The following is an 11,724-nucleotide window of genomic DNA, read 5'->3' as shown; positions in this document are numbered from 1 at the left end:
AAAGTCTATGATACAGAATAAATTCCTCAAAGGGGTTGTCAGCCTTTGGCTTTGGGAGTTGTGGAGGAAACCCTGTCACAATCTTAATCTAGAATCGTTTTTTTTAAACTCTCCGAGTCAGTGCAGACCTTATCTTTTTAGGGCTAAATATTCAGAGCTTTTTTGAGTGGTCACTGACAGAGTTTTATTTATGTTTTACCCTTTTTTTTTCTTTTTTTAGTCAAACAAAATATTCAACATGCTGAAATGTTGCTTCCTTGCAGTGAAACCCTTGGCTAGTGACAGCATATCTGACACATGCTGCAGTTTTGCCACATGCTAGAAATCAGGCTCTGTGATGACAAGCTGTGCTAAGGTGCCAGCACTTACAGAGTTGAAGTAAGAGAGTTGTTTTTTCTTGTTTTGGTTCTGACATGTTCCACAGTCCTCAGAGCACAAAGGCTTTTGCTGGAGGATAAATTAAAATGCATACAAACTTGTCCTTGTTTGTGCAAGTGACTATATCATCACTCTCTGGCACTTCTCTTCAGCTTCTCTGCTTGCTGTGGTGAGACTGCTGAAATAGCCTTTAATGACTTGCAGGAAAGTGTAAGCATCTTGAACAGCTCCTTGGATTTTTCAAGATAGCATCATAAGTGCAAGAAAGAGAAGCTGCAAAGCTCAATATTGATTTAAAAAAATTCCTAAAAACCTGCTTCTGTCTGTCTCCTGGCTAGGGTCAGGATGAAGTTAAGGAAAAATCTGTTTCCATAGTTGTTCAAGCTGGGAGAAACAGCTGCTAGCCACAGCAATTTACAGAGCAGAGAAATGTCCCACCCTTCCTCATGATGGAGAGCCATTCCTAGAGATAAGAAAGTAACTGGAAGAAATCTGTACTTGCACCAGTCAGGCAGGAGACTCTGGCAGCCTGCAGGTATTTCTCACCTTCTGGAGATCTGAAAAGCATGTGCAATGTGGGTAAGAAGCTTTCACATTCCTGCAAAGTCACTGAGGCTGTCAAAGGTTGAGTTTGAAAGCAGTTTTTGACAACAACTGTAGTACCTGGAGAGGACTCATCTCCATATGGCAAGTGTTATACTCTTGCCCTAGGTATGACTCTCACATTGATTACATATCAAAGGCAGGTCCGAGATAGGCTCAGCACAGACATTAACAACAATCTGTTCCTACCTTTGGTACATAAATCACTCTCCTTAGCACCAGTTGGGGCACCCACTGATACTAATATCCAACACCCTCACTCTGAGGAACTGTTTTCTCTCAGCAGCAGATGCTAGCATGCCTGGGTGGGGACTGATTGCCCACATCTTTGAGGAGACCAACCATTATGTGGCTTTCAATCAGATGCATAGTTTTTATACAGGCCCAGTGCTCAGTGTTGTTGGGCAAGGTTTCAACTGCCAGGCCAGGTTACCATAAAGGAGGAAATAGCTGCGTGGCCACCACAAATCCCCATGCTTTAGAAATTTTGGATAGGAAAATTGCAAGATCAAGGTCCTTAAGGAGCTGTCACCCACCTGATGAAGGCTATAATCTTAAATGTCTATTTTAATTGTTAAAACTAAGCTGGTAGGAAAGGATCTGAGTATCATATAAAACAGTTGGGCAAGAGGAAAGGAACAGCCACAATGGTTTGCAGCAGATTCATCACAGCTTGGCTAAAGCTTCATTAAAAGTCAAATAATTTGACCTTTCCAATAAGGTTTCAGGTAGAAGGTAGGTGTCTCTTAGCACTCACAAATTGGTAAAAAAATGTCAATTTCTTCATATTGTTCATCCCCAATTGTGACCACTGAAGCCATGTAGTCGAACTCTTCCCTCTTATCTAGAGGTAACACAGAATTTTTCTCAAAATTCTGCATGAGCAGATAAATTTCTACAGCTAATGAAAAATGAAAAAAGAAAAAAAGAGTAGCTGTTCTCCACTTTCTCTGTGTACAAATTGTTAGGCCTACTAGAAAGTGCATTCCCCTTAGTAAGCTCAAAATCTGAAAAGGTAAACCTGTTAAGTTTGTAACAGCCACATTCAGCTCCTGAACAGACACACAAGTTTTAATTCAAAATGTATCATACACTGCAACACCAGTTTAAGAGTGAATGCCTGTGCCACATTTCTTTAAATCTTTGTAGGAAATAGCAGTTCTGTTCAGATCACATTACCTGTGTTCTTCAGGACAGAGGAATTTCAGTAGACACAGATGTAAATTTTATAACAAACTTTTGCTTATAATATTTCTTATTTATCAATGCCTAACAGACTCACTGTGGTTACATGCATATCAAGATGGTGCAGTCTAATTACCAGAATGAGGTATAATAGCATCACAGAATCATAGAATGGCGTGGGTTGGAAGGGACCTTAAAGATCTAGTTACAACTCCACTTCTAGGGAAAGGATAGGGAGTCTGCTTCTCTGGGCAATCTGTTCCAGTGCACAGTCACCACCCTCTCAGTAAAGAATTTTTTCCTAATACCCAACCTACTATCTGTAAATTTGAAGCCATTCCTCCTTGTCCTGTCACTACATGCTCTTGTAAAAAGTCCCTCTCCATCTTTCTTGTAGGTTCTCTTTACGTACTGGAAGGCTGCAATTAGGTCACCCTGAAGTCTTTTCTCCTCCAGGCAGAACAAACTCAACTCTCTAAGCTTTTCCTCATAGGAGAGGTGCTCCAGCCCCCTAATCAACTTGGCAGCCTTCTACCCTTCATTCTCCAGTCTTGAGCATATGTTTAAGTGGACTTGAATAGACAAAATATTTACGGAATCAAGCTGCAGAACACAGCATGAGAATGGATTCAGCACATTTTACACAAACCCAGAAGACTTGCACTTTGTCAAATCAACGTCTTTAAGAAGCACACACTAGAAACTTGAGAAAAGAGAAGTAATCTTCTAGGACGATAGATAGAAGTCCAACAAAGCCAACGAAGTCAAGATCAGCAATTTATTTTCACATTTACAAGACAAACATGAATAGTATTTACAAATATATACAAATACTAAAAGTAATATTATAACTTCAAAAAAAAAGAACACGTACTTTTTAGCAGTATAGTCAACATACAGTACTGTTTTTTTTAAAGTTGGAAAAGGTATCACCTCAGTTCAAGGAAAACCTGAGCTTTCTGAATGAAGAAATGAAGGAGGAACAATTTAAGATTCACATAAGAGAAACCATCAGAGAAAATGGTATTATGAATGTTTGCATTTAAAAATCAAAGACAAAGCTTTGAAAAATCATAAAATCTAGACTCCCCCATAATTTGAAGTTAAAAAGGGCTTCACTCACCTCACTGGACAGCACTAGAAATGCTTTTAAAAGCCTTCTGAACAAGACTATTAAAAGAGTACAGAGGAGTAATAGAATAAACTTCTTTATAAATATAGAATAGCAGAAAACATTTTCTTTGTAGATGAATAAAAAAAAATTTATGGCACATCTTACAATTTGTATTGGGAGGGATGGATCACAATCTCTTTAGATTCTGTTTGCTTTTCTTAGTCCCAGGAAGTGGCCCTGGCATAGAGGTGGGTTTCACTGGTTTGCCGCTCATACAGTCACTGGAGCTGTGGTAGCTGCACATGCACTTTGTGCAAAAGTCAAAGCCACAACTTTCACGATTGCACATTGCTCTTTGAAGATAGGAGTCATACTTTGCAGGTGAACCACAGCGATGGCAGGCTTTAAAGCTTTCAGTGTTTTTCAAGGTCTTGGCAGCCTATTGGAAAAAGCATACACAGAAAATCAGGAGCAGAGGGTAAGTAAACTCTCTAAGAATTTCCTAATGTTATCTAAGTGCCACAAAACGTATTATAATTTCTCTTACTCTTGAGAGATAAATTAAAAATTTAGCCTAATTTTTGTATCAAATTCTAGTGGAGACCGAAAAGTAATAATCAGACTATAACTTTCTATATACTTTTTTTGTATACTTTGTACTGGAGTAGAGGTAGCCAATTTCAAATTCTTTAAATTTAAAATTTGACGGACAGGCTAAATCAAAGGCAGTAAGTAAAACAGCCCTCCTGAATCTTCCAAATCCCATCCAAGAATGGTGTTTTAACTTAATTTTTAAAAAGAAAAGAAAATAAAGATGAATTCTATTTAAATCATTGACATTTTTGAAAAGTGAGAAATGTGTTCAGAAATCTCAGCTGTGGAGCACTTAGCCTGAGATACAAAATGGAAGCAATTCCTTTTTCTTTCCAATTAATTAATTTTTGACACAAAAACATCTGCTTTCAAAATGATTTAGCATTAGAAAATCATAGACCTGTATAACACCTTATAGCATTCAATTGTTAAAAGCAAAATATTTATATAACCTGAATGTGTTGTGTATAGACATAAAAGTCTTTTAGGAACAAAATTTTAGACAGCTACTGAACAGAGTACTTTTACATTCTTAATGCTACAATGTCCTATATAGTAGTACTAGAGCATCTGGATCATACTTTCCAGTGCCATTATATCTTCTCTTATTGCACTGATTTGCAGAATAAGACTTTTGAGCTTGAGCATAAAACCTTTTTCTAGTTAGGAAAATCTATTGCTTCTTAATAAAAAACAACTTTCAATAAACATTTTTAAAAGTCTTATGAAGCACTTGCAACATAGACCTGCATCTATACACGGGGAAAAAAAACAGCTTAAGAAAAATACAAGGTGAAGGGAAACAGGCTGTTTGCAGTTGTTGACAACTATAAATTTGTAGCTAAAAAAGTCATTTTAATGCCAGATAATTAGTTGGAAAAAAAATCCAACAGAATAACAGAAAAAGTATGTGTTGCTTATTTTTTTAAGAAATAGGAACTTTTTAGTCTTTGGTCCCCCCTTTTTTTACTTTAAATTGTCCATCAGTTCTGAAGCAAAATTGACAGGTTTTGTGGGATTTAAAATAGTCATACTAAGCAAAAAAATGGCAGCCATACTAATAAGAACTACAAGCATTTGAAATAGAAGATACTACTTTCAGAAATATGCTTTACAAGCTGATCGTGTGCCAGACAACACGTGAGAAACTAAAGATGAATGGAAATCATCAGTTACCTCAGAAAACTCCATGAGCCTGCTGTGATTCTTAGATGCTTTGGATCTGGTGTTTTTTTTGTTCAAGATTTTTGGTGGGGTTGCTTTCTGAATGGAAGCTAAAGACACTCTGTAGACAACATACTCCCTTGTTGCAGCATGCTCTGGTGCCTTTGTGCCATTCTGATGAAAAGAAAAACAAGATTTAAATCAAGATTTAAATTTGAAAAGAGACTCACCTGATACTGGTTTTTTTGTTTAATAGAAGTCAACAACTAATTTTTGATCCTTCCTCCTGGTTTCCAATTAATAATGCATCACACCAAGGAGTATGTTACCGATTTTACCTCAACTTTCTCAGTCACTTCTGTTATAAATGCATAGAACAGCTCTCTAGTTCAGACCATCAAAACAACAATCTATTATGTCATCCTACTTTCATATTAACTCAGTAATTATTTAGGCAGAGCATGTAACCTATTCATCACAATGTTTTATAGCACAAAACAGTATTTCTAATTCTTTATGGTGAATAGGAATGCTTGAAGCTTTCATTGTGAAAAGTAAACTCCTCCCACCAATTTTCCAGGTTTCCAGTTCAGGTTAAACAAAAAAGCATACAATGGCAGGGAGGAAATCAAATTCTATGGGTTGAATGTTCAGTGGTGTCCAAATGTTTCACCCCAACAGGCTAGCACTGTAAAATACTACATAAAAACTCAAACTAGTTGACCACCTTATGCTGTGCCAGATCTTAAACCTTGTTTCTTTGTCTCTCCATCTCATAAGAGAAAGACACTCATAATGTTTTAAGAATCCTGACTTGATAAAGTGCAATGCCATGTGGTTGAATCTAGTATGTTTTATTTCATAGGACAAAGAGGCATTAGGAATAGCTCACAGTATGAAACACTTCTTAGTTTTCTGTAGCCAGCACATTGGAATTTGGAGACTGCTGCAAGAAAGTATGGAGACCCTGAGTCGCACAGTCAGCCGAGTGGTTTATTTCAGTCTCTTTTTCCCTTCTGGATCAGCGGAGATGAGGAAGCAAGCAAGCTTTTACTGAGTCTCTAGGGCTATGCTGGTAGTGACCCTCTCCTTCCTGCCCTTCTCTGTAACACAGGACATGTGGAAGCTCCTAAGAACATTGTGTCTCTCCTTGGGTCACCTTCTCAGTCAACCTTCCTTGGGGTCCCCAAAGACACCGATGTGACTAGCAACACTTGAGACAGGGCATCCTGACAGGACAAGCTCAGACACTCCAGTGACAGTTTTCAACCTAAGAAACTCTTCTGTTATCTCTTAAGACTAAGTCCTGAAATAGGACTTAGAAAGATACTGATGGTTCAGGCTCAAATTATCTAACAGGTGCAGCAACTTACAGAGAGGTTTTTCACAGCTTTACTATACATTTGGAAAATCCATTTATCTTCTTGTAGAATCTTCCGCCATGTTGTGCTGACTTTGGCAAAACTGCAACGACAATACAAATACATCAGTTACCTCCTGGGAAAGGATTTATTTAATAGAAAGAATAACTGTAATCTTTTTCCTTCATGTAAATATAGAACATGTTCACAGTTGTAGTCTTTAATTGCCTTCTTGGGAAAAGATATTCTCCACGGCTTACATTGTCAGTTCATGTTTTAACATACCAACACATAATACTAAACATTCAGTAAATGTCACAAGACCCATACTTCAATCATTAAGCCATCTGACTAGGCTGTTTCCTTTCCCAATGAAATACAATGAGATCAATATACTTACTTGATTAAATCCACCTCGCTGAGATGCCTTAAAATGTTTGCTAATATATGCTTCAGGTTCTTTTGGAAGAGCTCGGCAAAAATGTCTATTTTATCTAGCCCCATTTTCTTTCCAATTAAGTTACAAAGTTCAACTTTTCCCCTAAAAACAATTCTGTCTATAGCAGCCCAAGTCTTGAGATTTCTTTTACCATTTTTTTTCAGAGTTGAGCAAATCATGTCTTCATAATGGCTTACTGGCAGTAAAGTCTTCTTTGAAAACTGTTCTTGGTTTTGGTTCTTCCTGAGACAATGTTTTGGTGTGCCACAGAGATTCCCAGCCAAAGGTATACTATCCTCATGTTCTATTGTATCAGCATATTGAGTATTTAACATAGAGGAATAACCACTGTCCTCACTAAGTTTACTGTTTTCCAGTTCCTCCATTTCATAGATAACTTCATCAAGTCTCTGGGTTACTTGTTTGTTTTCTTTGTTATATATTGGTTTTCCTCCATCTTCAAGTTCTAGATTTCTGGTGGCTGCATGATATGAGTCACTAGGGAATATTTTCTGATGCTCTTCTGCACAGCTTTTACAAAAGCCTTCCTTGTAATTCAAGGGGCAGGATTTTTCCAGTCTTGTTTTCTCCACAGCAGATTTCAGTGGTGTAAACCCAGCATGAAGAGATGCACAGTCAAAATCACGTTTCATTTTGCAAGAGCGGTTAAGGTTTGACTTCATTTTGTTATTTGTATCCTGCAAGAAACAACAAGGACAGTATTACAACACAGTGTAAACTACATCACAAATTATTCTTCTTATAAAGAATTGACCATGCCTTCCTTCTGCATTATGACTTTTATACTGTTATCTAACTCACTCTCTAGTGTCTGAAATACAACTAGTGGAACTATGGATTTGAAGAGCCACTATGTAATTCAATCTATGTAAGATCATCTCAAAACTAGACTTTTATGCTGCATATAACTAGGGCTAGGAAACTGACTGGCTGATTTACTTTGTCACCATTCCACCAGAATAGTTTACTTTTAGACACACCAATGCCTCCACTTGCTACCCTAAATGTAGCGACACAGGCAGGACACTTGCGGTCCCTGCAAGGGACACCAGTGGCAGAGGGTCCACAAGTGACAATCTGGACCAGAGAAGCCTAAAGTTTGCATCCAAGACCAGAGGCAATGCTGCTGCTGCAGCCAGGTATCTGGCATTTTTAAAAAGGAAAGAGGCTGGATGGCACACGAAAAAACTCAAGTGCTCACATGGATGTGTAAATTACAAAGAAAAGCAGCCACCCCTAAACAATGGCCAGAGGGAAATAAAGGTTACTTACAAGCATGATTTTAAGAGAGTAAGAGGTCAATAGATATCATAGGGAAATCGAGCTTTCCTTGGCTGTTTCTTTCCCCTCCCCCCTGAAATACGGTGCTATCTATATTAACAATTGCGGGGGGATGGGCGAGGGCTGAAGGGGAGAAGGAAGCCATCGCTGCCCTGTTAAATCTAAAGGGGAAATAATTTTCAACATGCTTTGTAATCCGTAGGAAATATAAGATCCCACATTTGAGCAAGAATTTTAAAGGATTTAAGCACTTCCAGCAGTTTTGGAAAGAAGCATTAGAAAAATGTTTCATGAACGATTCAGAGAAAAAGTCCCTTCTTTGTACCTACGTTTAGTGGAAGAAAGGAGCAAATACGCTTATGGCTTTGAGTAGTGTGAGTTAGGTGAGAGATGTAAGCCTCGCTAAGCTTCCTCCTTCCCTTCCCCCCTTCCTTGGGAGCGAGTAGAGGAACTTTTGGGCTGAAATCCTAATGAATTGGAAAATATCCCCCCATCAAGGCCAGCCCTGACCCTCCGGAGGAGCGGGCTCAGCCGCGGGCCCCCGCGGCGCTATCAGGCTTCTCCCGCCCAGCGCTCAAGATGGCCCGAATCGGCGGCAGGTAGATCGGGTCCTGGCTCTACCGTGCCCCACGGCCCCGGGACCCTCACCCTGCGCCTTCGGGGGTCTCCCCTTTCCCCAGCACTACAGGATTCCCCCTAAAATGCTGGTGGCGGGGCGAGTAGGAGCGCGCCGGGGGGATGCCCCCTCCGGCGGCGTGGTCCGGCGGGCGGGAGACAGCGCGGCGCGTCCCCGCCCGCGCTGCCCGCCGGCGGGAGCCGACCTGCGCTCCCCACCCCGGCTCGGACCCGGGCCCGGCCCCGCCGGTGCGGCGAGCAGCCCAGAGCACCCCACATGCGGCTCGTTGGCGGGATCGGGGCGCTCCGTGGCCGCCCATGTGCCGCCGTCCCGTCCCGTCCCGTCCCATCCTGTCCCGCCGGCGGGATAGCTGCGGGGCTAGGCTGTGGAGGGCAGCCGGACTGGGCGGCCGCCGAGGACCCCGCTCCCCAGCCCATCATGACGGGCCATGCAGCGCCGCCAGCACTCCCAGTCCCGTCGCTGCGTACGCCGGCAGCCCCCGCCACCCCGGTCACGGAGCCCTGACCGCGGAGCCCCGCTGGCCCGAGCCGGTCCAGCCGCGGAGCCCTGAGCACAGAGCCCCACAGCCGCGGACCGGCTGGTGGACGGATGGCTCACCTTGGCGCGGCGCTCACCTCTGATGCGGCGCCAGCGGGCAGTGCGTGGTCCGCGCTCGCCGGGCGCTTTTTAAAAACTTTGAATTTGGTATCCAAAACCGCGCCGGCCAATCGCGCCGCGCCCGCGGGCGGGACGCGGCCAATGGGAGGCGGGTAGAAGGCGGGGGCCAATGCGGGGCGCGGGGGGCGGTGCCGGCCCGGCCCGGCGTTTTCCCTCCCTGGCGGCTCCGAGGAAGGCGGGCGGCACGGCCGCGGCTCCCGCGCGGTGGCGGCTCCCGCCCGGCCGCGGGTCCCGCCCGTCCCTTCCTCCCGCCCTCCGGCACCCGCACAGCCTCGCGGCGCTCTCCCCAAGGAACTGCCGCCTTCCCCGCCCCGGGAGTGACACGCGCCTAAGCTCAGCCTGGCGCCCAGCTACATCTCCGTTTGATTTTTTAAATGGGTGAGCCTGGGATTCTCCCATCATCCTGACACGCTCCCAAAGTGCAAAGCTCCTCTGTCGGGGAAGGATTCTCTCCCTCACTGGAGATATTCAAGAACTGTCTGGATGCAATCCTGTGCCATGGGCTCTAGGATCACAGAATCATAGAATCACAGAATCAGCCGGGTTGGAAGGGACCTCTGAGATCATCAGGTGCAATCCTTGGTCCATTACCGCCGTGGTTACTAGACCACAGCACTAAGTGCCACATCCAGTCTCAAGGATCTCTCAGGACCCTGCCTGAGGAGGGAGGTTGGATCAGATGACCCACTGTGACTCCTTCCAACCTTAACCATTCTGTGGTTCTGTGATTTAAGTCTGGTGGCGGATCTTGCATCTGGGCTCCTTCCCATAAAAGAATTGTATTTATTTTAAAGCATGAGCAATGCTATTAGCAGCTGAAGTGTGGGGAGAAGCACTACTGGAAGCAAGGCTGAGTGGACACCAATGCAAGGATCCCTGCTGCTGTTGCTGCTGCTGGAAATGCAATCTGCTCACAGCTCAGAGAAGTTGCATTTTCAGAGACAACATCCCTTGTGTTAAAATTAATATAGAGTAAGGCTTGCCATGATGAGCCAAGGAGGACAGCAAAGTCCTGTCAGATGCCAGTTTTAGGATACCTCAGTCAGGCTCCTGCTAGAACCACATCATGTCTGGTTTTTCTCACGCAGGTCAGAGGCTGGTCACTTGCAAGGCAACACCACCTCTAGTGTCTGTTGAAGAGCTAGATGAGAACAGGGAGGCTGTGAGCCAGGCAGGATTTGGCCAGAGGGGCTACAAGTTTATCTAAGTTTTTCATGCAGTAATCCAGTGCTCAGACCCAGTTGATGTCTCTTATTTGTTTGGATGAATATGGAGCTGAAGTTAGAAAGAACTGCAAACTCCATCCATCACTGGAGGTAAGAAAGCCTGGCTTTAAGTCAAGTCGGTGACTTGACAAGTGCTCTGTAGTCTTCCATTTGCAGTACTGATCTGGTAGGAACAGACTTCAGTCCTAGCTTCTGTGCCAATCGATACCTAATGAGTCAATGTTTCTTTTTACTTTTTTATGTCCCAGTTAGGAGTTGTAAAACTATTAGTAACTGCAGACCTAGGTCTCATGCTTACCAACAGGATATATGTATGCCTTACCTTACGCATATAGATATTCCTACATCTCAAGTTAATGTGCGTGTCTTTAATTAAACGATTTGGAACTTAATCGTAGTTACCATGCAGAGTTTACTAAAAAACAAAGCTAATAAAGGTATGGAATGCCTTACAATGCTGCTAAACAGATAGACAAAAACACTAAGATGTCTGTCACACCATGTAACTTTTGGAAAATCAATAAATTGGAGGGTCAATTAAAAGCATAAAGCAGAAACTCAAGTGAAGCCAAGTGGAGACTAAAGTATCAGCTGAACAATACTGTAACAATTCACTTTGGACACAAGAACAGACACATTCTTTCAAAAATCAACTCATATGATTTGTCACTTGGCTTCCACAGCTTTTTTTTTTTCTGGAAAAAGGGATATTCCTACACTTCTGTTCTGATGGGCATGAAAACACGATGAAGATACACTTAGACTCCCTCTCATGACATTTTAATTGATTAACAGATATGCATATAGGTAGCATCACTCAAAGAAATTAAGTTTTTTCTTGTTCTCTCAAGTAAGCTATTTGACACTGTACCGACGTTTAAGCTATTGTTTAAATGAAAACTGGAACTACAAATAGCTAATTTTTTAACGTGCACATACCTTTCAAGAGTGGTGTATCAGTATCTTCTCAGTGGAGAAAACTAAAAACCGCAGTTCCTTCTGGTGCAGTCAAATTTACTTTTCAAATGGACTGCTGCAGCAATAATGTATCTCATATGAAGATA

The 11,724-nt window shown here is 42.4% G+C and overlaps 1 protein-coding gene across 1 annotated transcript; it reads right to left on the bottom strand.

The window, feature by feature from the left end:
* Window positions 1-2,930: 2,930 nt before the first annotated feature.
* Window positions 2,931-11,708, bottom strand: FBXO5 (F-box protein 5). The gene is made up of 5 exons (XM_017822049.1): window positions 11,600-11,708; window positions 6,800-7,536; window positions 6,412-6,502; window positions 5,051-5,212; window positions 2,931-3,719 (listed from the first exon to the last, which is right to left on the bottom strand). Exons 2-5 carry the CDS (start codon window positions 7,519-7,521, stop codon window positions 3,468-3,470), a joined length of 1,227 nt encoding a protein of 408 aa, XP_017677538.1. The 5' UTR covers window positions 7,522-7,536; window positions 11,600-11,708; the 3' UTR covers window positions 2,931-3,467.
* Window positions 11,709-11,724: the final 16 nt, after the last annotated feature.

Source organism: Lepidothrix coronata, unplaced genomic scaffold (genome assembly GCF_001604755.1).
Source record: "Lepidothrix coronata isolate B3197 unplaced genomic scaffold, Lepidothrix_coronata-1.0 Scaffold94, whole genome shotgun sequence".
In the NCBI taxonomy this organism is placed as follows: domain Eukaryota; kingdom Metazoa; phylum Chordata; class Aves; order Passeriformes; family Pipridae; genus Lepidothrix; species Lepidothrix coronata.
Note: the sequence above shows the minus strand (reverse complement) of the source record. Positions and strands in the feature narration are given on the sequence as shown.